Source organism: Nerophis lumbriciformis, linkage group LG14 (genome assembly GCF_033978685.3).
Source record: "Nerophis lumbriciformis linkage group LG14, RoL_Nlum_v2.1, whole genome shotgun sequence".
Classification (NCBI taxonomy): Eukaryota; Metazoa; Chordata; class Actinopteri; order Syngnathiformes; family Syngnathidae; genus Nerophis; species Nerophis lumbriciformis.
The window spans coordinates 33,141,733-33,169,624 of record NC_084561.2 but is presented as its reverse complement, the minus strand read 5'-3'; the positions used below and the strand labels follow the sequence as shown (position 1 = coordinate 33,169,624).

General features: G+C 37.4%; 2 protein-coding genes across 4 annotated transcripts in view; both read left to right on the top strand.

The window, feature by feature from the left end:
• LOC133616858 (dual specificity protein phosphatase 22-B-like) overlaps nucleotides 1-6,012 on the top strand; it is a 57,486-nt gene extending 51,474 nt beyond the window's left edge. For all 3 annotated transcript variants that reach the window (XM_072914698.1, XM_072914699.1, XM_072914697.1), the window contains 3 exons: nucleotides 2,204-2,278; nucleotides 2,360-2,531; nucleotides 3,880-6,012. In XM_072914698.1, the coding sequence (XP_072770799.1) occupies nucleotides 2,204-2,278; nucleotides 2,360-2,531; nucleotides 3,880-4,026 (394 nt within the window). In that variant the 3' untranslated portion in view covers nucleotides 4,027-6,012. The remainder of the gene's footprint in view (nucleotides 1-2,203; nucleotides 2,279-2,359; nucleotides 2,532-3,879) is intronic.
• A 5,488-nt stretch (nucleotides 6,013-11,500) lies between these two features.
• LOC133616406 (interferon regulatory factor 4-like) lies at nucleotides 11,501-27,428 on the top strand. Its single transcript, XM_061975606.2, has 9 exons — nucleotides 11,501-11,603; nucleotides 11,694-11,900; nucleotides 13,436-13,622; nucleotides 13,988-14,064; nucleotides 17,384-17,522; nucleotides 17,608-17,709; nucleotides 20,917-21,294; nucleotides 24,736-24,848; nucleotides 26,978-27,428. The coding sequence occupies exons 2-9, from the start codon at nucleotides 11,703-11,705 to the stop codon at nucleotides 27,131-27,133; spliced, it is 1,350 nt and encodes a 449-aa protein (XP_061831590.2). The 5' UTR covers nucleotides 11,501-11,603; nucleotides 11,694-11,702; the 3' UTR covers nucleotides 27,134-27,428.
• Nucleotides 27,429-27,892: the final 464 nt, after the last annotated feature.

Sequence of the window (27,892 nt, the reverse complement as noted above, 5' to 3'; positions counted from 1 at the left end):
ACTCTTGTCTTGCTCTGTATATTGTACAGTATTTTGTATAGTGTTTTGTATATTGTACAGGATTGCTTATTATTTTTATTGGATAGTAGTCTGTTTATTTCAATTATTAGTTTTATCTTTATTACCTCTTGTGTAATTTATTTTTATCCCATATTTGTTCCCACTACCGCACCTTAAATTGGAGTCCTTAATCTCGTTATATGCAAATATAATGACAATAAAGTCCATTCTATTCTATCTATACCTATAGCTTAGATGTTGATTCAAGATGTTTTGTTTAAATTGATTAATGTATGTATAATAACTGTACGGTATAATGACCTACAATGAATTGGTTTTAGCTTCTTTAATGTAGAAAATATATCAAAGTGGCCCACCACATTCTCCAATGTCTCTGCTATTATACTCTTATTATATAAAATATTACTATTGTATATATTTTTTGGGGGAGAGGTGGGGGCGTATGTATTGGAGAATAGAATATTTTTTTATGTTCATCAAATCAAATATACAAACCCCGTTTCCATATGAGTTGGGAAATTGTGTTAGATGTAAATATAAAAAACGGAATACAATGATTTGCAAATCCTTTTCAACCCATATTCAATTGAATGCACTACAAAGACAAGATATTTGATGTTCAAACTCATAAACTTAATTTTTTTTTTTTGCAAATAATAATTAACTTAGAATTTCATGGCAGCAACACGTACCAAAGTAGTTGGGAAAGGGCATGTTCACCACTGTGTTACGTCACATTTTCTTTTAACAACACTCAATAAATGATTGGGAACTGAGGAAACTAATTGTTGAAGCTTTGAAAGTGGAATTCTTTCCCAGTCTTGTTTTATGTAGAGCTTCAGTCGTTCAACAGTCCGGAGTCTCCGCTGTCGTATTTTACGCTTCATAATGCGCCACACATTTTCGATGGTAGACAGGTCTGGACTGCAGGTGGACCAGGAAAGTACCCGCACTCTTTTTTTACGAAGCCACGCTGTTGGAACACATGCTGAATGTGGCTTGGCATTGTCTTGCTGAAATAAGCAGGGGCGTCCATGAAAAAGACGGCGCTTAGATGGCAGCATATGTTGTTTCAAAACCTGTATGTACCTTTCAGCATTAATGGTGCCTTCACAGATGTGTAAGTTACCCATGCCTTGGGCACTAATGCACCCCCATACCATCACAGATGCTGGCTTTTGAACTTTGCGTCGATAACAGTCTGGATGGTTCGCTTCCCCTTTGGTCCGGATGACACGATGTCGAATATTTCCAAAAACAATTTGAAATGTGGACTCGTCAGACCACAGAACACTTTTCCACTTTGCATGAGTCCATCTTAGATGATCTCAGGCCCAGAGAAGCCAGTGGCGTTTCTGGATGTTGTTGATAAATGGCTTTCGCTTTGCATAGTAGAGCTTTAGCTTGCACTTACAGATGTAGCGACGAACTGTATTTAGTGACAGTGGTTTTCTGAAGTGTTCCTGAGCCCATGTGGTGATATCCTTTAGAGATTGATGTCGGTTTTTGATACAGTGCCGTCTGAGGGATCGAAGGTCACGGTCATTCAATGTTGGTTTCCGGCCATGCCGCTTACGTGGAGTGATTTCTCCAGATTCTCTGAATGTTTTGATGATATTATGGACCGTAGATGTTGAAATCCCTAAATTTCTTGCAATTGCATTTTGAGAAAAGTTGTTCTTAAACTGTTTGACTATTTTCTCACACAGTTGTGGACAAAGGGGTGTACCTCGCCCCATCCTTTCTTGTGAAAGACAGCATTTTTTGGGAAGCTGTTTTTATACCCAATCATGGCACCCACCTGTTCCGAATTAGCCTGCACACCTGTGGGATGTTCCAAATAAGTGTTTGATGAGCATTCCTCAACTTTATCAGTATTTATTGCCACCTTTCCCAACTTCTTTGTCACGTGTTGCTGGCATCAAATTCTAAAGTTAATGATTATTTGCAAAAAAAAATTTTTTTTATCAGTTTGAACATCAAATATGTTGTCTTTGTAGTATATTCAACTGAATATGGGTTGAAAATGATTTGCAAATCATTGTATTCCGTTTATATTCACATCTATCACAATTTCCCTACTCATATGGAAACGGGGTTTGTAATACATATAAAATGACTTGTTTTCTTTGCAGCTATATCAATTTTGTATTATTTTTTAATTATGTCTTGATTTTGCTAGGATTCAGTACTTCAGAGACAGCATCATATTCATGCACAAATCCAGAGTGAAAGGAGAGGGCTGCCTTGTCCACTGGTAAGTAAGTGCAAGCAAAGACAGCTACCATTTCTTACCAAAAGCTACTTGCCTGAATATATGACTGCTCCTTTTTCCCAGTGTGGCAGGGGTTTCCCGTAGTGTGACACTGGTGGTGGCCTATATCATGACAGTGACAGGTCACGGTTGGGTAGAGTCTCTAGCGGCAGTGAGGGCAGCTCGGCCATGTGCAAGACCCAACCTGGGCTTCTTACGTCAGTTGGAGGAGTTTGAGAACACAAAGCTAGAACAAGTAAGAAACAGTATGCTTGCTGATTGTGCTAAAGGTTTGACTACAAATGTTGTTGTGCTTTATCATGTAAACTTGAAGATATTGTAACATTTAAGCAATGAATGTAGCAATACACACACAAACTAGGAATTTAACTATATTGCTGGTATTCCGTCACATGACTTCTTCCCGGAAGTGAAAACCAGTGGTTTTTGACCAAGCTAAGATGGCTGTTGTACAGCAAGCAGCCCACAAAAGAGGCTGAGATCTTCCTGCATAAAGCAGATGAGCAACACATCAAACTATGCAATGGAATAGATCCCTATACTTTATCAAAATAAGATTTGTAGATTGATATCGAGGATTGCGTTGGTTGCGCCATTCTACATGACAAAATAGATGAAAACCTGGAAAAGCCTGGTGGTCTACAACTTATTTGTGTGAGACTGTGTCTCACACAAATATCAAGACTTTTGCTAGGGTAAGGTTGCATTTCATGATTTAACTTTGCGTCTAAGCTCCCATGTTTGTTGCTGTCGCATGCACCGTTTACAAGTAGCGTGTTTTCCCCCGTCTTTATCAAAATATAACTATAGATGTCAACATTGTGTATATGCTGAAAGCTTCATATATGATTGTTGCCTTGTTTTGCTCACATTTGTTTTCTTTTATTTAGACACGCCGAGTTGGTGCTTTTCGAAACACTCCTAGCAAACATGTGTTTAAAGGCCTACTGAAATGCGATGTTCTTATTTAAACGGGGATAGCAGGTCCATTCTATGTGTCATACTTGATCATTTTGCGATATTGCCATATTTTTGCTGAAAGGATTTAGTAGAGAACATCGACGATAAAGTTCGCAACTTTTGGTCGCTGATAAAAAAGCCTTTCCTGTACCGGAAGTAGCAGACGAGTAGTGAAGTGAAGTGAATTATATTTATATAGCGCTTTTCTCTAGTGACTCAAAGCGCTATACATAGTGAAACCCAATTAAGTTACATTTAAACCAGTGTGGGTGGCACTGGGAGCAGTGCCACCCACTGTAAATACAGTTTTGCTAAATTGACTTAGTTGTGATTTCCCTCTCTGCATGAAAGTTTAAAATGAGCATATATTAATGCAGTATGAACAAGAATGTTTTAATGTAGACACATAGAATCATCATACTGCTGTGATTATATGCATCAAGTGTTCATTCAAGGCTAATGCAAAATATCGAGAGATACTGTATATCGTGTATCGCGATATGGCCTAAAAATATTGAGATATTAAAAAAAGGCCATATCGCCCAGCCCTATGGTGACCTTCTCCTTTATTGCATTTTAACACACAGTAACTCACTTTTTTGTTTTTTACTCATCTCTTCTAGCATCGGACCTGGTGGAACACACATTGTGGCAAAGACTCACTCCATGATGAAGAGGAAGTTAGACAACTTTTAATGCGTAGATCCAAAGGCAGCAGTAGTGACTTTCCAACCAGTATCACAACATCTCTGGCCTTAAGCGGCTCTTGAACGAGGTCACAAAGTCCTCTACTGCCCCTCTTTTGACTATACACACAAGAACTGTGGGTCACAAAAACTTTGTCGCTATTACCACGACACAACCTTGTGAACAGAGAAATATGACCACAACAAAGGAGTGAATTACATGTTGTCCAGTGTTGCAAAAAGCAGAGATTGGATTAAGTCATTTAACTAAAGACTGCCTGAAATATTTTAACCTGTATAAACAATGGCACCACTAATAACCCAAAGAAAGCAGTAACTAATTGGGGTGGGTGATACTACACACTTTGGTGTCAATCCGACACAAATTAAATACACGGTCAGTATTGCTGAAACTTATACATTTTACAAAAATAAATGTTGTTTAAAAAAATACAGCATAAAGATTTTAGGCAAACAGACACAAAATATTTTTAGTGACAATTGTATTTGTGAACTATTGAACAATATATACAGTAAATACAACAATACAAGACAATTTAACAATATCAACAAAACATATACCGTATTTTTCGGACTATACGGCGCACTTAAAATCCTTTCATTTTCTCAAAACTCGACAGTGAGCCTTATAACCTAGTGCGCCTAATGTACGGAATAATTTTGGTTGTGCTTACCGTCCTCAAGGCTATTTTATCTGGTACATGGTGAAATGATAAGTGTGATCAGTAGATACAGTCACACATAAGAGATACTGTAGACTGCAATATGAGTCAAGTAAACAACACCAACATTTTATATGTTCCATTGAGAATATAGAACATTACACACGGCGCTCAAAAATCTATCAAAATGTTTTAGTATGACTTTGGTAAGCTATGAAGCCGCACCGCTTGATGGATTGTACTGTGCTTCAATTATTATGGTGTGTGTATAAGGTAAGACATATTATCTGGGGTTTTGTTTCGAAATATTAAGCAAAAGCAACTTTTCTTACTTTCTGGTACCTATTGATCTGTATTTGGGATCTGCATAAGTCCTGAAAATTTGCACGCATCCGCCATTGTAATCCGTTCCGACACCGTAGTCGATAAGCTTTTCTTATTTTTCTCTATCTTCTTGTTATGGGACATTCATCCTCCGCTGTTGCCATTTCTAATATAACTGTAAAGTTCTTACTTATATCTGTCAGTAAACGCGCCATGAAAGCGCTAAAACATACCGGTGTAGTGAGTCCGCCCACAAAATGGCGCATCCTGAAGAAAGAGGCTTGCAGATGATCTGTTAAACATAATCTATGCAACATTTTGACCAAAGAACCACCATCACATGTTATGTAGACCATAAGGAAGTGTTTTCAATTTAGAAAAAAAAATAAATAATATGACTCCTTTAGTGCGCCCTATAATCCGGTGCACTTTTTTGTATGAAAATAAATCTGACTAGACCCGCTCATGGTAGTGCGCCTTATAATCCGGTGCGCCCTATGGTCCGCAAAATATGGCAATTCTTTCCTTTTATACATTTATTACACACAATTATAAGAGCAAAATAAAGTTAATAGTGCAAAATAACTAAACAAAATTAATAACTGCTATGGGTTCTTATTCAAATCCTGACTTTTTGCCTCCTATGCTCTTTTGTGTACCTGATGTGAGGGTTTGTAAACGATATAACTACAGTATATAACAATATTACAACAGTACTGATGTGGTTTGTACCAGTTCTGGCGTGAGGTACGGATCCGTTGACATTAGGGATGCACCCGATACTGCAGGACTTCTTGCCAGAGCAGGCTTAAATACTTCAGGTGTTGGATCCAGGCGATGATCCGTGCTCTGGCCAAACAACGTTTGTCTCCAATGTCTTAACAGGGAAAACAAGTCCCAATTATGTCCTCTGCTTTCCTCAACACTCTCTGGCAAGCTTTCTTAATAAGCTGTTGTACAATTCATATCCTGTGTATTGGTACACATTATACAATTTTTCCATACATTTTCGTACTCCTGTATTTATTATCTATTTATGTATCTCATTAATTTATTTCTTGATTTTAATTGATGTATTTTCTATTTATCTATGTTTTTACATTTTTCGTTTTTAATTTATATGTAAATGTTCTGTTCTTCATAACTGAATAAACTATCAACAATATGTATGTCTACATGTTGTCTATTTTTCTCCCTATTAAAAAAGGGTAATATTTAAAGTGGACAAACTTTTTAACAACTAAACACACAAACTGAAGTGTCAAGTTGACAAATACGTTTTTATAATTGCAAAAAATTTGGAGAAGGGTTAAAACTATGCCTCTTCCTTTTGGATATGATACATAGTGTTTATGTAATGAGCTTTGTTGTAACTTGCTAATAGCATGTCGGAAATAAACACACCTCGGCCATCCTGATACAACCCTTGATATACCGGTAGTTACTCTTGAAGTTTGGATCGATATCCCCACTCCTATAGTATGTAATCCATGTTTCAGTAGCCTCGCAGATCCGAAACAAACTTATTCTCAGATCACATCGTATAGGATTTGCAATGAAATGGGTGGGGATTTTTTTTTACACTATCAGTCCTATGACAAGACATGTTCTTGGCCTTAACTGTCAAAACAACACCCAAGTGCAGTCAAGCATTAAACCGAGGAAATGCTAATTTTTAAGTATATCTTCCCCCCGCAAGTTATGCCATGTGTGTCCTTTTATATATGCTCAAAATTGACTATATTCTCTTTGAGGTAATATGAATTAGGTAAAACTATATACTGTATCTGCAACTAATGGTATTTTTATTTTTGTCATATTATTTATTATAACTTATTAGTCAACAAATGTAATTGACTGTATTAAAGGATATATCAATATTTGAGTTACAGCTTATTCCAAAAATACAATTGAACGTGGCCCGCATCAAAACTTCACAAAAGATAAAAAGAAAAACGCTATAAAATGAAAATAGTCTTTACTCTCTGAAGAAAATACAACTGCATGCTGTACTGCCTCTATATCTTTGACTGGGTGTTTGACAAACCAAATCAGTTTATAAATCCAATGGTGTTAATTGTTCCTTGACTCATAAAAATAGAGTGACACATATGTTGTGTCAGGCTTTTTTTAAGTTTTATGTTAAAAGCCACATGTGACACATATTCTTATGGCTTGTTTTACTAAACCCAAAACAAGTGAAGTTGGCGCGTTGTGTAAATCGTAACTAAAAACAGAATACAATGATTTGCAAATCCTTTTCAACCTATATTCAATTGAATAGCCTGCAAAAACTATACTTAACGTTCGAACTGGAACAATATATTTATTTTTTGCAAATATTAGTTCATTTGGAATTTAAAGCCTGCAACATGTTTCAAAAAAGCTGGCACAAGTGGCAAAAAAGACTGAGAAAGTTGAGGAATGCTCATCAAACACTTACTTAGAACATCCCATAGTTGAACAGGCTAATTGGGAACAGGTGGGTGCCATGATTGGGTATAAAAGCAGCTTCCATTGAATGCTCAGTCATTCACAAACAAGGATGAGGCGAGGGTCACCACTTTGTGAACAAATGCGTGAGCAAATTGTTTATTTAGGAACAACATTTCAAGGAACAGCTATTTCAAGGAATTTAGGGATTTCCCCATCTACGGTCCGTAATATCATCAAAAGGTTCAGAGAATCTGGAGAAATCACTGCACGTAAGCAGCAAGGCTGAAAACCAACATTGAATGCCCATGACCTTCAATCCCTCAGGCGGTACTGCATCAAAAAACAACTATCAGTGTGTAAAGGATATCACCACATGGGCTCAGGAACACTTCAGAAAACCGCTGTCAGTAACTACAGTTCGTCGCTACATCTGTAAGTGCAAGTTAAAACTCTACTATGCAAAGCGAAAGCCATTTATCAATTTACCCAGAAACGGTCTCGAGCTCATCTAAGATGGACTGATGCAAAGTGTGAAAGTGTTCTGTGGTCTGACGAGTCCACATTTCAAATTTTTTGGGGGAAACTGTGGACGTCGTGTCCTCCGGTTCAAAGAGGAAAAGAACCACCCGGATTGTTATAGGCGCAAAGTTCAAAAGCCAGCATCTGTGATGGTATGGGGGTGTATTAGTGCCCAAGGCATGGGTAACTTACACATCTGTGAAGGCACCATTAACGCTGAAAGGTACATACAGGTTTTGGAGCAACATATGTTGCCATCCAAGCAACGTTATCATGGACGCCCCTGCTTATTTCAGCAAGACAAAGCCAAGCCATGTGTTACAACAGGAAAAGGGAAATTCCTTTTAATCCCGGAAACGGAAGTCTCGCTTGAAGATCAAATGAACTGGCAATCTCACATACAAAATATACAACATAAGGTGGCCATAATTACATCAATAATGAATAAATGAAAAATATGTGTTGGAAAAAAAATCACTGTGTTTAGATGGAGACAGCTGTGGACAATATTGGAGACACTTGTCCCCACACTAAAAGTATACGCCGAAGGAGAAAACTATTTGACGTTTTGCAGCAGGTAATGTGTCATGAACATTGTCACAACTTGTTTATAAAGTCTCTAGTTTGCTTACTGGGATGTTCACTCGTCCTTTATTTAACTGCAAACTGTATCAGTGTTCAAATAACATCAATACTAGCTCAAATGTTTTGTCATCTCATCGAACTGAATGAAGGCTGTGAAGATTGTGTATTCGATTTGGGAGGTATCATTACGGGTTTTTTGTTGTTGTTGGTCAAACTGTTGTACTGAAACACTAGGGAGGCGTTGGAGAAGAACAACGCTTGTTTATTAGACTTCATCTTCATTAGCGTTGGAGAAGAACAAAGCTTGTTTATTAGACTTCATCTTCATTAGCCAAACTGCTTTTTTTTTTCATTATAATATCGAAAAGTAAACGCCATGTTTTTTTTTTGCATTACTTATGTTTTTTTTTTTTTAAATTCCGGAAAGAAAATAATGTTTGCCCTTCAAACTTGCCTTGGTGCCCTAAAATATGAGCCCTCCTTTAAGGCAACACTTGCCTTGACCTTAAAAAGTTAAAATTCGAGGCCTGCAGCATGCTCAAATATGTTCAGGTACATAAGATGTGTACTAGTAAATAATGTTAATAAGATAGTAAAATTCCCTTCAAGAAAAAAAGTTACTTTTTAATAAAAAAAATAATTTTACCCCAAAATCGTTACTCATTGAAAAACAACCCAAAAATGGTTGATCATTTTGAAAACCCAGAAATTGACTTAAAATAATCCCCTTATAACCCAAAAAATGGATTGCTCTTCATAAAAATAACTCCAAAATTCAACCCAATGCTCGCAACTGATACATTGGGTTATCAAAATAACCTAGCATGTTTTAGTGTGTACTTGCTGGTTAATGCTATGTTATCTTAATCACCAGTTTGATTTCAGGGTTGAGGGGAACAACTAATTACCGTACCAAATTACTGTACCAAATTACCAAATACACATGGACTACAAAAGTACAGACACACATTAAAATGTTAATGTAAATAAAACATCATTAACCCAGGCAGTGAAGCTATAACCAACTGGTTAGTTCGGGGGTCAGCAACCCGCGGCTCTCGAGCCGCATGCAGCTCTATAGTGCCACCCTAGTGGCTCCCTGGAGCATTTTTAAAAAAGGATTGAAAATGGAAAAAGATGGGGGGGAAATAATTATTTTGTTTTAGTATGTTTTTTGTTTGAGGACAAACATGACATAAACCTTTCCAATTAGTAGAAAGACCACTGTTTAATATGTTTGTGTGTATGCTTCACATGAACATTGTTTTGTCCTACTAATTTCGGCGGTTCTTGAACTCACCATAGTGTGGACTGTGATGCAACAGTTTGTTTACATGTCAAATCTTCCACTCCTTCTTTGTCTCATTTTGTCCACCAAACATTTCATGCTGTGCGTGAATGCCCAAAGGTGAGCTTTGTGGATGTTATTGACTTGTTGGAGTGCTAATCTGGCATATTTGTTCAGCTAATCAATGCTAACATGCTATTTATGTACATATTGCATCATTATGTCTCATTTAATATCCTTTATTTTTATCCTCCTTGTATATAGTTTAGTTTTGCGTGTCTCATAACTAGAGATGTCCGATAATGGCTTTTTTGCCGATATTTGATATTCCGATATTGTCCAACTCTTAATTACCAATTCCGATATCAACCGATACCGATATATACAGTCGTGGAATTAACACATTATTATGCCTAATTTTGTTGTGATGCCCCGCTGGATGCATTAAACAATGTAACAAGGTTTTCCAAAATAAATCAACTCAAGTTATGGAAAAAAAGGCCAACATGGCACTGCCATATTTATTATTGAAGTCACAAAGTGCATTATTTTTTTTTAACATGCCTCAAAACAGCAGCTTGGAATTTGGGACATGCTCTCCCTGAGAGACCATGAGGAGGTTGAGGTGGGCGGGGTTGGGGGTAGCGGGGGGTGTATATTTTAGCATCCAGGAAGAGTTAGTGCTGCAAGGGGTTCCGGGTATTTGTTCTGTTGTGTTTATGTTGTGTTACGGTGCAGATGTTCTCCCGAAATGTGTTTGTCATTCTTGTTTGGTGTGGGTTCACAGTGTGGCGCATATTTGTAACAGTGTTAAAGTTGTTTATACGGCCACCCTCAGTGTGACCTGTATGGCTGTTGACTAAGTACGCCTTGCATTCGCTTGTGTGTGTAAAAAGCCGTAGATGTTATGTGGCTTGGCCGGCACGCAAAGGCAGTGCCTTTAAGGCACGCCCCCAATATTAATTTCGGGAGGGGCACTGAAATTCGGGAGTCTCCCGGGAGGGTTGGCAAGTATGACTGGGAGACGCAACTGCTCTGTACTTCTCCCTATGTCAGTGTAACACTCCGAACAGCGGCGTTTTAAAAAGTCATAAATTTAACTTTTTGAAACCGATACCGATAATTTCCTATATTACATTTTATAGCATTTATTGGCCGATAATATCGGCAGTCCGATTTTATCGGACATCTCTACTAATAACACATTATCTGTGTGTAATATTGGCTGCATTTCTGACAGTTGTTTGTGAGCCATGTTGTTCCAGACCACACCAAACATTACCTAGCTTGCCAAAGATTGTAATAAATATTTTAAAAGAAGACAGCCTGCCGTTTCCTTTAACTTGGACACACACATCTATACCTTTGGCCATTAAAAAACTGTAATTTCCAGGAGTTATCTCACCTTCTGAGTAGCCCCTGATTTCCTAATGGTTTCTAACGTTGTAAAAATGTGTAGAATAAATATTAAATTTCAACATTTCTGTCAACGAAGATTTTGATAGTAGGCTATTATAGTTAATATAGACACTTACATCATGTGTTGTCTTTATTATAAGACTTATATACGGCTTTTCATTTTTTGCGGCTCCATGCAGGCAGATTTGTTTTTTGTATTTTTGGTCCAATATTGGTGAGAGTTCAAATATTTTTTGCTGGGCGCCTCGAGGCAAGAGAATAGCAGGTGCGTCCTCAGCATCCTCTCACCAAGCCCCCTTCCGATGTGACCCGCCCCCTGCTGTGCGGGCGGAAGGATTTAAGCGACGCGATGATGACAGCCCGTTCACACCGACTGACGTAAACACTACTTTTACAGATAGTGACAGGTAAGGTATATTCTTGTGTAAAACTATGAGGTAAACACTTCATAACTTGGACATTTAATGAGTCACATACTACGACATTCCCACTACAAGTGGACAGATATGAACCCTGACGTTGACTACGGAGCTTCCGGGACCAGCGGGAACGGAAAGTTGCGACAATGGCTGATTGAGCAGGTGGATTGCGGGAAATATGCCGGTTTGGTGTGGGAGAACAACGAGAAAACCATCTTTAGAATACCGTGGAAACACGCCGGTAAACAGGACTACAACCGGGATGAAGATGCCGCGCTTTTCAGGGTAAGACAACTCGGCATCCCGCACCAAAAAGTGAACAATAGCGTGAGAATTTGTTCTTTAATTTTCATAAACAACACTTTAACTCACTTGTGATAGTTGCGTGTAGTGTACACTTCCTTCACTTTAACGACAACGTAAGATTTACAACATTTAAGAAAATGGCGCACATAGAAGCATAATTAAAATTTAAGTGAAAAAGGAAACTTAACATTTCACTTTAAAGCAGTCGAACAAGGTTTCCAAACTAGAATTAATTTTTTTAAACAGTCTAAAACTCGACCAGGGGTTCTCAAACATTTCTCTGAAAACACTTGGCTCTCCAAGTACCACCATAATGACCAACATTAAAATGCAGTAACGTAGTAGGCCTAAGTATTCATTAAAAACAAGGCAAGTTTTTTTTAAACAAGTATATTTAATATTTTGGCCCACTGTAACGAAACACACAGTTTTAACAGTAACACTGTGTCTTTATATTGGAAAATAAAGCGCTAATAAAAATAATAATAATGATTATGTAGATCGGTAGGTTGTGAGTTCAAACCCCGGCCGAGTCATACCAAAGACGATAACAATGGGATCCATTACCTCCTTGTTTGGCACTCAGCATCAAGGGTTGGAATTGGGGGTTAAATCACCAAAATGGTTCCCGAGCGCGGCCACCGCTGCTGCTCACTGCAGTGAAACTAGGGGATGGGTCAAATGCAGAGAGTAATTTCACCACACCTAGTGTGTGTGTGATTATCTGTGGTACTTTAACTTTAACTTGAATATATATCTATTTACAATGAATGAAATACAATTAATTGCACATTGTTTGGTGTACCACAGTTTGAGAATCACTGTACTAGACATTATTTGTATGTTCAAACAACAAAAAGCCTCCACTTCAGCTATTTATAGGTGACAAGGCTTTTTTTTGTCGTTATTGTGCTTTTTTTTTATCATTAAAATTTTATAGCTGTTGTTTAGTTTTATTGTTTAATTTTTTATTTTTTTTTAATGTGCACAAACAAATAAAAGAACGTGACTCCAGGGCCACACTTCTACTGCAATGGAACAATGTGAAGTTTTATATTAGTTCGAATATTTAGTAGAATAAGGTATGTATTTGAGTTGTTATAGGTACATTGTTAATTATTTAAAACTGCGCAGTACATATAATATTTTATAATAACAACCATATGCTTCAATAATTTGGGGGTATAAATGTGGAATTTATGTTGACTTTCTAACCGTTTGCATGTTTGTTCTGGCCATGCATGTTGAGGAATCATTTCAAATCTTAATTTTTGTAATAAAGAAAAGCTTATTACAGTCATAAAAATATAATCTTTCTTTTTTGATTAAATACAAATAATAGGAAATACTATACTGTTAGCTTGCAGTTTTATGAGGTACATTAGTATTGATTATATACTATAGGGATATTGACTCCTGTGCCTGTTTTTTCTGACATTATCGGTGTGCAATGCAGTACTGAGAGCTGGTTGAGTCATGTTTAGAGTCATGTTTTAAAGGTGATGTCCCTGTAGGCCTGGGCGCTGTTTAAAGGCAAATATCATGAGGGAATCGATAAGCCAGACCCGCCGACTTGGAAGACACGTCTCCGCTGCGCGCTCAACAAGAGCAATGACTTTGAGGAGCTTGTGGAGCGCAGCCAGCTGGACATCTCAGACCCCTACAAAGTATACCACATCATCCCAGAAGGGGCCAAGAAAAGTAAGTCCCACTTGTTAAATAATGTTATATTTTCCATTTCCTTATAATAGGCATTATTTAGTATTATGTGTATCTACTACTGTATATAAGTCAGGAATGTTCATAGTGCGCGATTGTATTTATTGCCCTCGTGGCAATAAAATATTATTAATGAGATATATTGTCAAATATAGCACTAATTTGCTTTGTCATCATAATGAAGCTAAGACGCCAATGTTATGTCCACATAACTTAGCATATATTGACCTACAGTAGAGGGATTTTAGTCTTTATTTATCAAAGTGCCCCCCCCTCCATTAATTTTTTTTCTGGACACATCTGATGAAGGTTGCTTGAAAAAAACAATCACTCTGTGTAACTTTTAGGGACCAGAGAAGAGGATGGTCCTCTGAGTCCGATGAGGTATCCTTTGCACCCTGCTTACCCTCCCCTGCAGACTCAGGTAAATGTCTTGCTCTGGATAAAAAAGCACATACTGTCTTTTTACCGTATTTTTCGGAGCATAAGTCGCACCGGAGTATAAGTCGCACCTGCCGAAAATGCATAATAAAGAAGGAAAAAAACATATATAATTCGCACTGGAGTATAAGTCGCATTTTTTGGGGAAAATTATTTGATAAAACCCAACACCAAGAATAGACATTTGAAAGGCAATTTAAAATAAATAAAGAATAGTGAACAACAGGCTGAATAAGTGTACGTTATATGACGCATAAATAACCAACTGAGAACGTGCCTGGTATGTTAACGTATCATATGGTAAGAGTCATTCAAATAACTATAACATATAGAACATGCTATACGTTTACCAAACAATCTGTCACTCCTAATCGCTAAATCCAATTAAATCTTATACGTCTAGTCTCTTACGTGAATGAGCTAAATAATATTATTTGATATTTTACGGTAATGTGTTAATAATTTCACACAAAAGTCGCTCCTGAGTATAAGTCGCACCCCCGGCCAAACTATGAAAAAAACTGCGATTTATAGTCCGAAAAATACGGTAATTAATGCTTGATCTATGGAACACTAAAGGTCTCAGATTAGGCTGCATTTGTCACCGGTCCTCATTGCTTCTGAAATATTTTCCGTTACAGGGAGAAAACGTCATGTTGTTCTCCCCCCCAACACTCTCCGCTGCAACTATAGATGTTATATTTTGTTTATAAAATTATTATAAGTACACAGATGCAAAACATTGTATCCTTAATAACATTAAAGGAAAGAAAACAACATTGTTTTTTAGTCTGTAACAGAAAAGGTTTAAAATGCATCAATTTGCCTGGCATTCAAAACAAAACTAAATCCGTATTTAAACTATAAAAATTTTTGGACTGATTTGAACCATTTGATACTGAAAAAAATAAATAAACCATATACCGGTAATAATAATACACTTAAATTAACTCAGGAGCACAATATATAAAACACTAACCTACAAAACGAAAATAATTTCAACAATATATTTTTTTAATGAAAATGCAGAAGCCAGGATTTATAGTTACAATGAGCACATTTTGTACTGCACAGCTTTTCAAAGTGGGTTTTAAAATATGATACTGACAAGGTATTTTCCTCGGGGTCAGACGCTCCTGCCCCACTATTTGAGAATAACTCCTTTACCTGTAAATTTTTTCATATCCGTATAATCTCTGAGGTCCTTAACATGTTTACTAGACCATGCAACCAAATCAATACAACACCAAGCACAGAAACATAACAAATGACAAACACCATAGGATAATCTGCATAAACAAAAGTATTGTGACGCACATGATATTCAATTAATAAATCAATCAACGATACAGGAATTTTAAGACATTTTGGACAGATCTACACGTCAAGCTTGGTGGAAAAGCCTTTTATTGTGTTCCAGTTATGGCTACACGTCTCTGCAAAAAAATGTGGATCATGATTTTATTGCTAAGAATTGAGATCATGATGGGTTGTACGGTATACCAGTACTAGTATAGTATCGCGGTACTAATGAATCAAAAACGGTACACTGTGTTTGAAAAGTACCGGTTCTCGGGCATGACGCCGCGTCATCACGTCGTGACATTGCTGGTTTTACGAGCAGACGAGCATGTTCCGCAGCACACAATCACGGAGTACTTATAAGCAGACACAGTGTGTAGACAGAAAAGGGAGAACGGATGTATTTTGACCTAAAAACTAAAGATAAAGGTGAAGTTATAACACCGAAACACCCTCAGGAAGAGGTGCTTTCAGACATGGCTGGCTAGCTAGCTAGCAGCGTACATCCATCTAAATCACTAATCCTCGTCTCCATGGCGACGAATATAGTGAGTTTCTTACAAGTATCATCCCTGCAGGACGAGGAATAGCTAAACATGCTTCACAACACACGGTAGGAGGATACAATAGCTCACCGGTGTCACCGCTAACAAAAGTTAGTGCGCCTGAATGTAATCAAATGCATGGGTGGATCTACACCTAACATCCACTGTAATGATATAAAGTATAATAGCGTATATAGTCGATACTACTATGATTAGATCAATATTTTTTATCGTCACAAAATCTATTTTCCTTTTAAAAAAATGCATATTATGTTTATAAACTCAGGAAATACGTCCCTGGACAGATGAGGACTTTGAATATGAACAATGTAGGATCCCGATACCTACATTTGTGGTATCATCCAAAACTAATGTAAAGTATTCAATTAACAGAAGAATAAGTGATTATTACATTTTAACCGAAGTGTAGATAGAACATGTTAAAACAGAAAATAACCAGATATTAACAGTAAATTAACAAGTAGATTAATAATTAATTTTTCCAGCTTGTCCCTCATAATTTTGACGCAATAATATAATGAGAAATGACACAATATGTTACTGCATGCGTCAGCAGACTAATTAGGAGTCTTTGTTTGCTTATTTACTACTAAAAGACAAGTTGTCTTGTATGTACAATATTTTATTTAAGGACAAAATTGTTCTTCGGTAGCAATAAGAAACATATGTTTTATGTTCCGTGAGATTTTTTGTTAAAATAAAGCCAATAATGCAATTTTTTGTGGTCCCCTTTATTTTGAAAAGTATCGAAATACATTTTGGTATCGGCTTTGCTGCGGTAATGTGATGGTACCTCTGGAATGATCTATTGGCAAGAAAATGCATATTGCAAGACTTTTTTTTTAATAGAAAAATTGTATCTCCTAAATGAAAAAAAACACCTACAGATACCAAAACTAATCAATTTAATATGTTTTAATCAGCCACTTAAGTCATCCAGCAGCTATAAAATTATAAAATGTCAATGCTGAATAGACAATATGGCTGATATTTTTATTTCTGACAATCCAAATATGTTGACACGTACACAGACGGAATATTCTCTCAGTAGTTTGATTTTGCAGCCCCATTGCCTTCATTCTCGCCGCATTTGTGCGTAACTGTGCCAGTTTGCACAAACATTTCAGACATGCTGAGTATAGGCGCAAAACAGCGGCTGCAGAACAGTTGTGTAGAAGAACTTGAGAACCCTGGCTTCAAGCCCTTTAAACACCTGGTAGTTGAAGTTAGAATAGTAAACAAACTATTGCTGTCTTCTGACCTCACAAATGCTGATAACATTTGTAAAAAGTCTAAGCAGAAGAGTTTATGCATACACGGGACCAACTCTGTATTTTCTGCTGTTTTGTATTTCCTGTAGTACGTGTACATTTACAAAAATATACACAATGTATTCATTACGAGATGATAAACTGCTTGTGTCTTGCTCTCAAGATGCCACAGTACATCCCTTCTCCTGAATATGGCTGGAGAGACTTGAATCAGGAGCAAGTCTCCTTACCAGAGCTCCCCTTCACTCAGTGCCCTTGTCCACCCAGAAGCTTGTCATTGCCGGGCCCTCCTATGGATAACGGTACAGTACCAACTATTAAAAAACAAGCATCACCCTGACACTGAAAACACTTTGCCTGATCACTTTTCTAACCACATATGTGCAGGATACCAGTTTAGAGCTTCAATTTATTCCTATGCTCCTGCTGATGCACAGCCCTCTCCATTTAGCCTGGACGCCAGCATCAGGTCAGCAGAGGTACTATCAGGTAAACCTTCACTATTATTATAAAAATAGTTAATGACGGAAAAGCATAACATGTGTTAAGGTCAGTAGTTAATAGGACAGAAAAGTAACCTTAAATAATAACGTGTGTTGCTAAGGTCGGGACACAAAAATGGATTGGCATATATTATTTTTATGGATTATATTCAAAGGACACCCTGGACCAGGGGTGCCCACACTTTTTAAGCAGGTGAGCTACTTTTCAAATGACCAAGTCGAGGTGATCTACCTAATCTTCATACAGATATATGTATATGTCATACATATATGTATAAATACAGTACAGGCCAAAAGTTTGGACTCATCTTCTCAGTCAATGTTTTCTTTATTTTCATGACTAATTACATTGTCACTGAATGCATCAAAACTACGAATGAACACATGTGTAGTTATGTACTTAACAAAAAAAGGTGAAAAAACTGAAAACATGTTTTATATTCTAGTTTTCTTCAAAATAACCACCCTTTGCTCTGATTACTGCTTTGCACACTCTTGGCATTCTCTCGATGAGCTTCAAGAGGTAGTCACCCGAAATGGTTTTCACTTCACAGGTGTGCTTTTTCAGGGTTGATTAGTGGAATTTCTTGCTTTATCAATGGGGTTGGGACCATCAGTTGTGTTGTGAATGAGAAAGTGAGTCCAAACCTTTGGCCTGTACTGTATACAGGGTTCGTAGGGGTGCTTAAAAACCTTGAAAATGCTTAGATTTTCATGTTGTGTTTTCAAGGTTTGAAAAATACTTGAATTTTGGGTGAAGTGCTTGTAAATGCTTGGAAATGTTCATCATATTTCTCAGCAGTCTGACTCAATAGGCTAATTATAAAATGGAAAAAAATAAAATAAGTTTCCTTAAAAATGATAGCTACACGCTTGATCTGTTGGCTTTGCACGAGCCCTTACATTAGGTTGTCATGCCAGAGCCGTATATACGGCTCTGTGTCGCCCCCAAGAGGACAGTGGTGCATCGGTCCATCGGGAGTTTGTCGTTTTAATGAACATTGGATGGAAAATGACATACAAACTTTGGATAAAACGTGGACCAAATCCACGTGTAGCCTGCTGCAGAGTATGCAAAAAGGAAATACATTTGCACTTTTTGGACTTGTTTGCACCGTGAAGGTCATATGTAATTTGTAACCTTTTGCACAACAAAGAGCTGAGTTAATGTGAATGATTTTGAGTTTTTATACAACATGGTTCGATGTATTTTTTGCTCCATTATTTTGGTTGTCTACTTAACTTGTCTGACTACATCAGTAAAGCAAACAAGTTACATTTTGTCATTTTGGTTAATTGCATTAAAATGGTTACATTATTGGACTTGTTTGTACTGTGAAGGTCATGTAATGTAAAATTTGTAACCTTTTTTACAACTTAGAGCTGAGTTAATATAAATGGTTTTGTAGTTTTTACACAACATGGTTGTATGCATTTCTTGCTCTATTATTTTTGTTGTCTACTTAACTTGTCTGGCTCAGTGAAAGCAAAAAAAGTTAACTTTTGTCTGTTTGTTAATTTGTTATCATAGCCACAGTTATAAGGCTAGATATGCTTAATGAAAGGTGACTGAGGTGTTGTGAAACAAGCAAAATATTTTCCTTTAATTTATTATCCTTTTATTAATGTGGAACAGTTTTGTTAATAAATTAGTGAAATTGACATTTTGAGAGTGCGTGAATTTATATCACATTATGCAGTTTACAAGCACAAATACGGTGTGAATCAATCCGTGCTGTTCGATGTCATTGAGTGCTGTAAGTAAGAAAAAGAACAAGAAATTTGAAAAACAACACAAATGGAGACACGTTTGCAAACACCAATGACATTGAATAGTCTACAGAAACACTGCTTAATTTTCTATGCCCCATTCAGTTAATGATAACTGCTGGTTCAATGTTGGGCTTATGTTTTAGCAGATTTTCCGTATTTTTCCTATACAGACAGCATTTGGTAACCTCAAACAACAAGGCTATGGATTGAGTCACACTGGTTTTCGCCTTTTGAAGGGTACTGGAAAAACTGGAAAATTGATCTTGAAAAGTGCTTGAATTTGGCCATGGAAAAGGTGTACGAACCCTGTGTATACTGTATATATATATATATATATATATATATATATATATATATATATATATATATATATATATTATTTATGATTTATATTTATTTAATTATGAAACAGACATTTTTTGTCAACATGTTAAAGGTGTTTCATAAAAATACAAGCTTGTTTGACACATATAGACTATTTTCTTTCATGAAGACAAAAATATAAGTTGGTGTATTACCCGATTCTGATAACTTACGTTGTTTGGAATCAGACAGGATTCAAAGTAATGCTTCCACATTTTCAAATTTACATTGCGCAGGAGAAAAAAAGTCCTCCTTCCTGTCCAATACCACATGAAAGTGGTTGGTTTTTGGCATCATATTTGTCCAGCTTTCATACTCATATCCTTTACAAGAAATACATTGATGGCAAACTCTGTTGTTTGCTAGCTTGTGTGCGCTATGTTTCTGAGACTCTTAGTTTGTTAGCAGGATGGAGCAGCACCTTTATTGGGGCGGTATAGCTCGGTTGGTAGAGCGGCCGTGCCAGCAACTTGAGGGTTGCAGGTTCGATCCCCGCTTCCGCCATCCTAGTCACTGCCGTTGTGTCCTTGGGCAAGACAATTTACCCACCTGCTCCCAGTGGCACCCACACTGGTTTAAATGTAATTTAGATATTGGGTTTCACAATGTAAAGGGCTTTGAGTCACTTGAGAAAAAGCGCTATATAAAATGTAATTCACTTCACTTTACTTCACTATTGTGAAGACATGAACTGTGCAGTCGGTCTTCAGGCTTTTAACAGCAGGTACGCCGCGAGCGTTTGTCAAAATAAAAAGTGTTTCTTGCCTTCCTGCTGATCGTTTTTTCTTAAAACTGAGCTCGCAGCAGCCAGCCTCATCTCACGAGATCCTTGGGTGCCGTGAATGTCAATCAAGTGACGTCAGAGTGAAGATTGATGATCTCAATCAATTGGTGTATTTTTTTAATGCCTGGCTGGCGATCGACTGGTAGCTTGCGATCAACCTAATGGGCACCCATGCCCTGCACTATTTTCAGAACAGAAACCAGAATTATTATTAAAAATGTCTGAAGAACAAACACATTTGCTAACAACTTTATCGTCATGTTCTCCATCCAGATGCTCGCCTATATATTGCTGTATATTTTCGGGACACTTTGCTGAGGGAAGTTACCACCTCCAGCCCAGAGGGGTGTCACATCACCCCAGGATTCCCAGAGGATAAGCACTACGTGTTTCCTGGAGGCCATGATGTGGTGCCTTTGCCAATGGACACCCTCTCAGCTCAGAAGAGAGCCGAGGAGCGTTCCCCAAGTCCATTGTCCTCCTTTGAGAAAGGGGTGTTATGTTGGATGGCCCCAGATGGACTATATGCTCGACGGCTGTGTGAGGGTAGAGTGTACTGGCAGGGAGGGCCGTTGCTCTATGGAGATAAGCCTAAAAAGCTTGAGCGAGACGTCACCTGTAAACTCCTTCACACACAGGATTACCTCACAGGTGAGACTTGACAAGGATGATTGTCCTTCTAATTTGGCCACAGGTTAACGAAACAATGAAATGAGAAAAATCAATCAAAGCTGGACTGAACCAAAAACTTGGTGCAACTCTGTGTGCAAATTAATCTGTGATGCAATTTTCATAGCATCACAGACACCTCATTAAGTCTCCTATTTACTTTGATACTAGATCATCCATGTAGATCAGTGGTTCTCAAATGGGGGTACGCGTACCCCTGGGGGTACTTGAAGGTATGCCAAGGGGTACGTGAGATTTTTTTTAAATATTCTAAAAATAGCAACAATTCAAACATCCTTTATAAATATAAATAAAAAACTATCTTTTTTCCCAAATAGTTCAAGAAAGACCTCTACAATTGAGCTATATTTTGCACTGTTATACAATGTAATAAATCAGAAACTGATGACATAGTGCTGTATTTTACTTCTTTATCTCTTTTTTTCAACCAAAAATGCTTTGCTCTGATTAGGAGGTACTTGAATTAAAAAAAAAATTCACAGGGGGTACATCACTGAAAAAAGGTTGAGAACCACTGATGTAGATGATATAGTCCAGGGTTTATTCAAATGTTTTTAAATAAAAATTAACACTAAATTAGAGCGATTCTGCCATTATCAATACAATGGAAGATATCACCCATGATACACTAGTGTGTACTTGAACTGTAATCAGATTTCTTAGTATTGAATTGTGGTTGGATAGAAAGGCGTACCGGTTTCCCACATGATACACAGGGGCAGGAAGTGTACCTAAATTATGTGTTCAGTATGTAAACAAATACAGAGCACATCCACCATTGGTCATGGCCAGCAATAGTGCTAAGGAGAAGCCAGAGCCTGGAGACCCTCTTTAATCGTTAAAACACCTGTTGGGGAACACTGAGCCTTCCCATTGAAATACGTAAACAAAAACAAGTGGATAAGACAAAACTTAGAGATTTGGAATGAGGCTACAAATTGAAACTATGCATGATGTGCTTCAAGCAATAAACTTTACTTAAGTAAAATAATAATTCACACCGTAAACCAGGAGATCCCAAGTGTAGCCTGGGGGACATTTTTGGCCAGCACACTTTTTTAATTCTCTCTCAGCTTATACTAAAAACAATATGATGATTAGTCATGAGCATTAATGAGGTATATTATTTAAATACTACACACATTTTCTTTGTCACAAAACTATGTCAATGTTTTGTTCAGATAGCTTTGCATTATTGACCTACATTGGATTTATTACACGTAGCACACATTTTTTATTGAACAACAAATGTGTATATAGGGACTTGAGGTTTGTGCAGTAGCTAAACAAATGTATTGGGTCATATGACCATGTAATTACTAAATGAATTCACGTTATTTTTGCAAAAAAAAATCTGCCAATGATGCAAGTCAAAAAAGATTTCTTGAGATAAAACATTACATTTAAGCTTTAAAAACATAAAAGTGATCTTAAAATTAGCAATAAAATGTATTATTAGCTATACTTACCAGTATTGCTGGGTTGCAAAGTACGTCGCATCCGTTTTGCTTCTTTGCGGCTTAATTCACATGATGGTCAACCAGCCTGAGCGTAGCATTGAGTGTGGAGTTGAGCAGAAAATGCCGTATTGCTTTTCTGTTCCTAAATGTTCCAGTCGTTCAAATAGAGTGATAGGACAAAGCTTTTATAGAGTCCTGAAAGAAGTGGTTCATGAAGGTAATAAAGTCAGGGAAAAAAATGAAAGTGCGTAGAAGGAAATGGCTCTTAAAAATATCACTTTCATAATCTTGTGGAATACACTCGGTCCGTGCTTGTGTCTACAGCGATCATTTTGTAAAATGTTTATTTGAACATTTGATTTGTTTGAGAAACTTTCCGTGATGCAATCAAGTTTATTCTCTACTATATTACTAGTGTTTGAGAGCAGAACTAAACGTAAAAAAAGGAAAATAGATGGCATTAGTATGTGTTATTTTGTGGTTGCTATGCCTAAATATAACTACGAAGACATGGTTGTGCAGATACATTAATGTCATGTTAAGTCCGAGTGATAAATATTGTGATTGTTGGTCCAATGCACTGTATTTTCATTGTCGATTTTCATAACAAAAACTAAATGCTTAGTTGTTGTTGTACAGGAAAGTTTTTTGACACGGATGACCACATTATATCGTCTTTGGTGCTATTCGTGAGCATCAAGAAAATATACTTAGGAGTATTAATAAAGTAGGTGAATACATTTCTTGTAGGCTCAACAGCATATTGAATCTTAATATCGCTAGCAAACATTGCTGAACAACAGGGACATCCGTAGCTAAATAATGAGACACAATATGAACTTCATACATTAAAACAACTGAAGACATGTGCTATAGATGACAATATTTGTAGAAGGAAATCAACTGCAAACAAACTTATCAATTTTCTCATTAGCGTCACGATCACAGCAGCACAGCAATCATTTTGTCAATCAAATATGTTACTTAGCGATGCACGAATAGGTCCGACATTGTCTTTCACCGATTATTGCTTATTTTGTGGACCCCTCCAGATGTAAAAACACGATGTGCCTTTTTCTTTAAATTCATGTGAATGTCAAAGGAAGGGAGGTCGTAATGAGCAGTAACGTCTTGGTTATGATGAATGGTTTGTATCTTTCAAAAAAAAAAAAGTCTTAAGAGTGTATAAATCCACTCCATCCAATTTTAAATATTTTATTAAGATCGCTTATATATTTGCCTTTAATCCTTTCAAAATATGCCCAAATTTGTTGCGGATGCAGGTAAATAAAGAGTAACCTAATGGAACTCTAGACCATTGGCTAAAATCCAGAAGTGCCGCTAGGTCACGTGATTGCAACCCAGCAATAGTGACGTTTTGTGTCTTAATGCTCAAAAGTAGTATGTTTTTCCTCTAAAGATATATTGCCTAAAAACACGTTTTAAGTTTCGCTGAAAAATTACAATTCAGGGTATTGTGACTTGTATTAAGTTCGATTATACATTTGATTAGAAATTTTAAATATATACTTGGTAAGATTGTGAGTTTTTACAGTGTACTTTCTGTGACTCAGTGGGATTCTATCGTCTTTCACTTTCTGTGAAATTGCCATCTAAAACTAATTTTCATCGTAATAGAGATGTCACATGATCATAACCTGAGGCACAGCTAGTATTAACAGCTGTGGCAGACACTTTCCAAGCTGTGTTTTATGGTGCGTCAGTCATTTGATTCCTACACACAGTCTTAAGTGCCCCCACCCACATGCTGTGACAGCCCAACCGTGTAGACCTCGGTCTAACTGAGTCGTCACCAGGACTTTCCATTCGAGTCACCCAAAAAGGTCACTCCTCAAACAAACTTTTACACGTTACAGCGGGTTTTTTTTTTTTTTTTTTTAACTTTAAGGTAATAACTGTGTGTTTCTTTTCTGACTATCAGAGATCCATGGTTACGGGCACCACAGCCGACAACTGCCTCGCTTCCAGGTTCTGCTGAGTTTTGGAGATGAGTGTTGTGAACCCCAGAGACAACGAGCAGCGCTCACTGTTGAGGTGACTCACAGACAATTCATTGTTAATTCTACATTTATCCATTTGTATTCAGGTTTAACAGATTATATTAGATTATAAAATAACAGTGTTTTGGGCTGCTCAATCATTAACAAATATTTAATAATGTTATCTGATGAAAATACTGTAATGCAGATTTGTAAGAACAGATAGAAATAAATACTTCCGCTAGTACATTGCCAATGTTGTTGTGCACTGATAAGACCCAATGACAGGTTAACGTCATTTGGGACCAACAAAAGGTAAACATGGGAAGAAAAACTAAAGAAAAAATACAAAGGTAAGGACAAATAAGTGGACTGTAGATAAAGATTAAATAAATTAAGTATTGAAAATCAGGTACCGGTAATCAGAAAATAATCCCCACCGAAACTGGGGACAAAACTACTAAACACGGCAAAAAGAACAACTGAACACTGTAGAGGGCGACCTCCTTGTGGTTTACTGTCTGCCTCTAATAGGGAGCTTCCGCTAATTGGCCTGATCAGACACTCCCAGGTGTGGTCAGCTCTCTGCAAAGACACTAAACACACACAATACACTACGGGATGTAACATGCACTAAACAGAACGGCGATTTCAAGTTACCGCTTTTTCGTCTGTCCACTACTTTCCACCTCTACATGCTACTCAGCCACCATTACTTCAAGTTAGTCCCTCCCTTTGCGCTAAGTAGCCAAGATGACAACTATGAGGATGAAGGTGTACACTCACCATTTTCTGCACGTCAATTTGTTGTACTTTTCAGTGTGAACGTGAACCCACTTAGTTATACATACACAACCCAAAACCAGTGAAGTTGGCACGTTGTCTCCGCTTGGGATGGTTTCCTGCTGGCCCCACTGTGGACTGGACTCTTACTATTATGTTGGATCCACTATGGACTGGACTCTCACAATATTATGTCAGACCCACTCGACATCCATTGCATTCGGTCTCCCCTAGAGAGGGGGGGGTTTACCCACATATGCGGTCCTCTCCAAGGTTTCTCATAGTCATTCACATCGACGTCCCACTGGGTGAGTTTTTCCTTGCCCTTATGTGGGCTCTGTACCGAGGATGTCGTCGTGGCTTGTGCAGCCCTTTGAGACACTTGTGATTTAGGGCTATATAAATAAACATTGATTGATTGATTGATGGTTGTGTAAATCGTAAATAAAAACAAGAATACAATGATTTGCAAATCCTTTTCAACCTATATTCAATCGAATATACTGCAAAGACAATATATTTAACGTTCAAACTGGTAAACTTTGTTATTTTTTGAAAATATTAGCCTGCAACGTGTTTAAAAAAAAGCTGGCACAAGTGGCAAAAAAGACGGAGAAAGTTTAGCAATGCTCATCAAACACTTATTTGGAACATCCCACAGGTGAACAGGTGGGTACCATGATTGGGTATAAAAGCAGCTTCCATGAAATGCTCAGTCATTCACAAACAAGGATGGGGCGAGGGTCACCACTTTGTGAACAACAGTCTAAGAACAACATTTCTCAACGAGCTATTGCAAGGAATTTAGGGATTTCACTATCTACGGTCCGTAATATCATCAAAAGGTTCAAAGAATCTGGAGAAATCACTGCACGTAAGCGGCAAGTCTGAAAACCAACATTGAATGCCCGTGACCTTCGACCCCTCAGGCGGTACTGACAGCAGTGTGTAAAGGATATCACCACATGGGCTCAGGAACACTTCAGAAAATCACTGTCAGTAACTACATTTGCAGTTTTGCAACATGTTGCTGCCATTAAATTCCAAGTTAATGATAATTTGCAAAAAAAGTTTCTCAGTTTGAACATTAAATATCTTGTCTTTACAGTCTATTCAATTGAATATAAGTTCAAAAGGATTTGCAAATCATTGTATTCTGTTTTTATTTACGATTTACACAATGTGCCAACTTCACTGGTTTTGGGTTTTGTATTTAAGCATAGGTACAGAAGCGAGCGGCTTGTTGGTGTTACTGTAGGAATTTTGACATTAGAACTTTAAAATCATATTCCTAATGGTCCTTTGTGTAATTGTCACTGGTTCCTTTTAGATAGGGAATGGAGAATGGTTAGTGGATGTAACATTTCCAATAATCCACCAACTGTGATGCTCCTCTGACAGGTGGAGCCCATGTTTGCCAGGAAGATTTTTTTCTACTCCCAGCAAGCCAGCGGACATTTCTACCGCAGCTATGAGCACTCAGGACTTACGGAGCACTTCAGCTTCTCGGAGGACCTCCACAGGGCCATCACACAGCATCACAGCCTGCAGGAGTGACCTGAGCACTTAAGTATATGCATCTTCCAACAAAGCGCCTTCACAGAAGAGCATGCAAAGATTTGTATTCTATGACGATATTCTCAGGACACGCTTGTTTTGGGTGGCTTCAACTGTCACTGTGATAAACATTGTAGTGGAAAAATACAGTGAGACCTCACCATGTAAACAACCTTCAGGACGAGACCAATCTATGCTGTAACAAAATAGATGATAATGGTCACGTGAATTTAGGCCTGGGCCGATAATCAATGAGTAAATTAATCGAATGCTACATGAAAATGAACTCAAAAACTTCTGGAAAAAGTTGCTGCGTAACACTACCGAGCATGCGCACCCATGCTGCATCAATGCTGTATATATACAGTATATACTATATATATACACTAATTGACTGAAAGAGCGCGCACTTTGCCGATGATGTCATGTTATCGATGGGAAAAAGCATTTTTAGACAATATGATTTGCCTGAGCAGCTAGGAGACACCGAGAGTAACAAGCAGTAGAAAATGGATTAGAAAGGACAGGTTAAAAAAAAAAAAAAAATTAATAATAAAAAACATTTTTATTTAACATGGGACTTCTCACAAGCCTGATTTTGGAAGCGGCTGTAGTTTGGGGACCCCTGGTCTATACTGTCTGGTGACAGAATGATTGTCAACAATAAGTATTTTCACATGCTCGTATATGAAAAATAATTAAAACAATTCAAAAGAACTTGTTCCAGGACCAAAAATTTAATTAAAATCTGTCCGTTAC

Bases quoted from the DNA above. Each gene is read 5' to 3' on its own strand.
- LOC133616406 (XM_061975606.2), top strand. From the start codon at position 11,703: ATGAACCCTGACGTTGACTACGGAGCTTCCGGGACCAGCGGGAACGGA. The intron at 17,523-17,607 runs GTACAGTACCAA...ACATATGTGCAG, and splicing joins GGGCCCTCCTATGGATAACG to GATACCAGTTTAGAGCTTCA. The intron at 17,710-20,916 runs GTAAACCTTCAC...TTCTCCATCCAG, and splicing joins GTCAGCAGAGGTACTATCAG to ATGCTCGCCTATATATTGCT.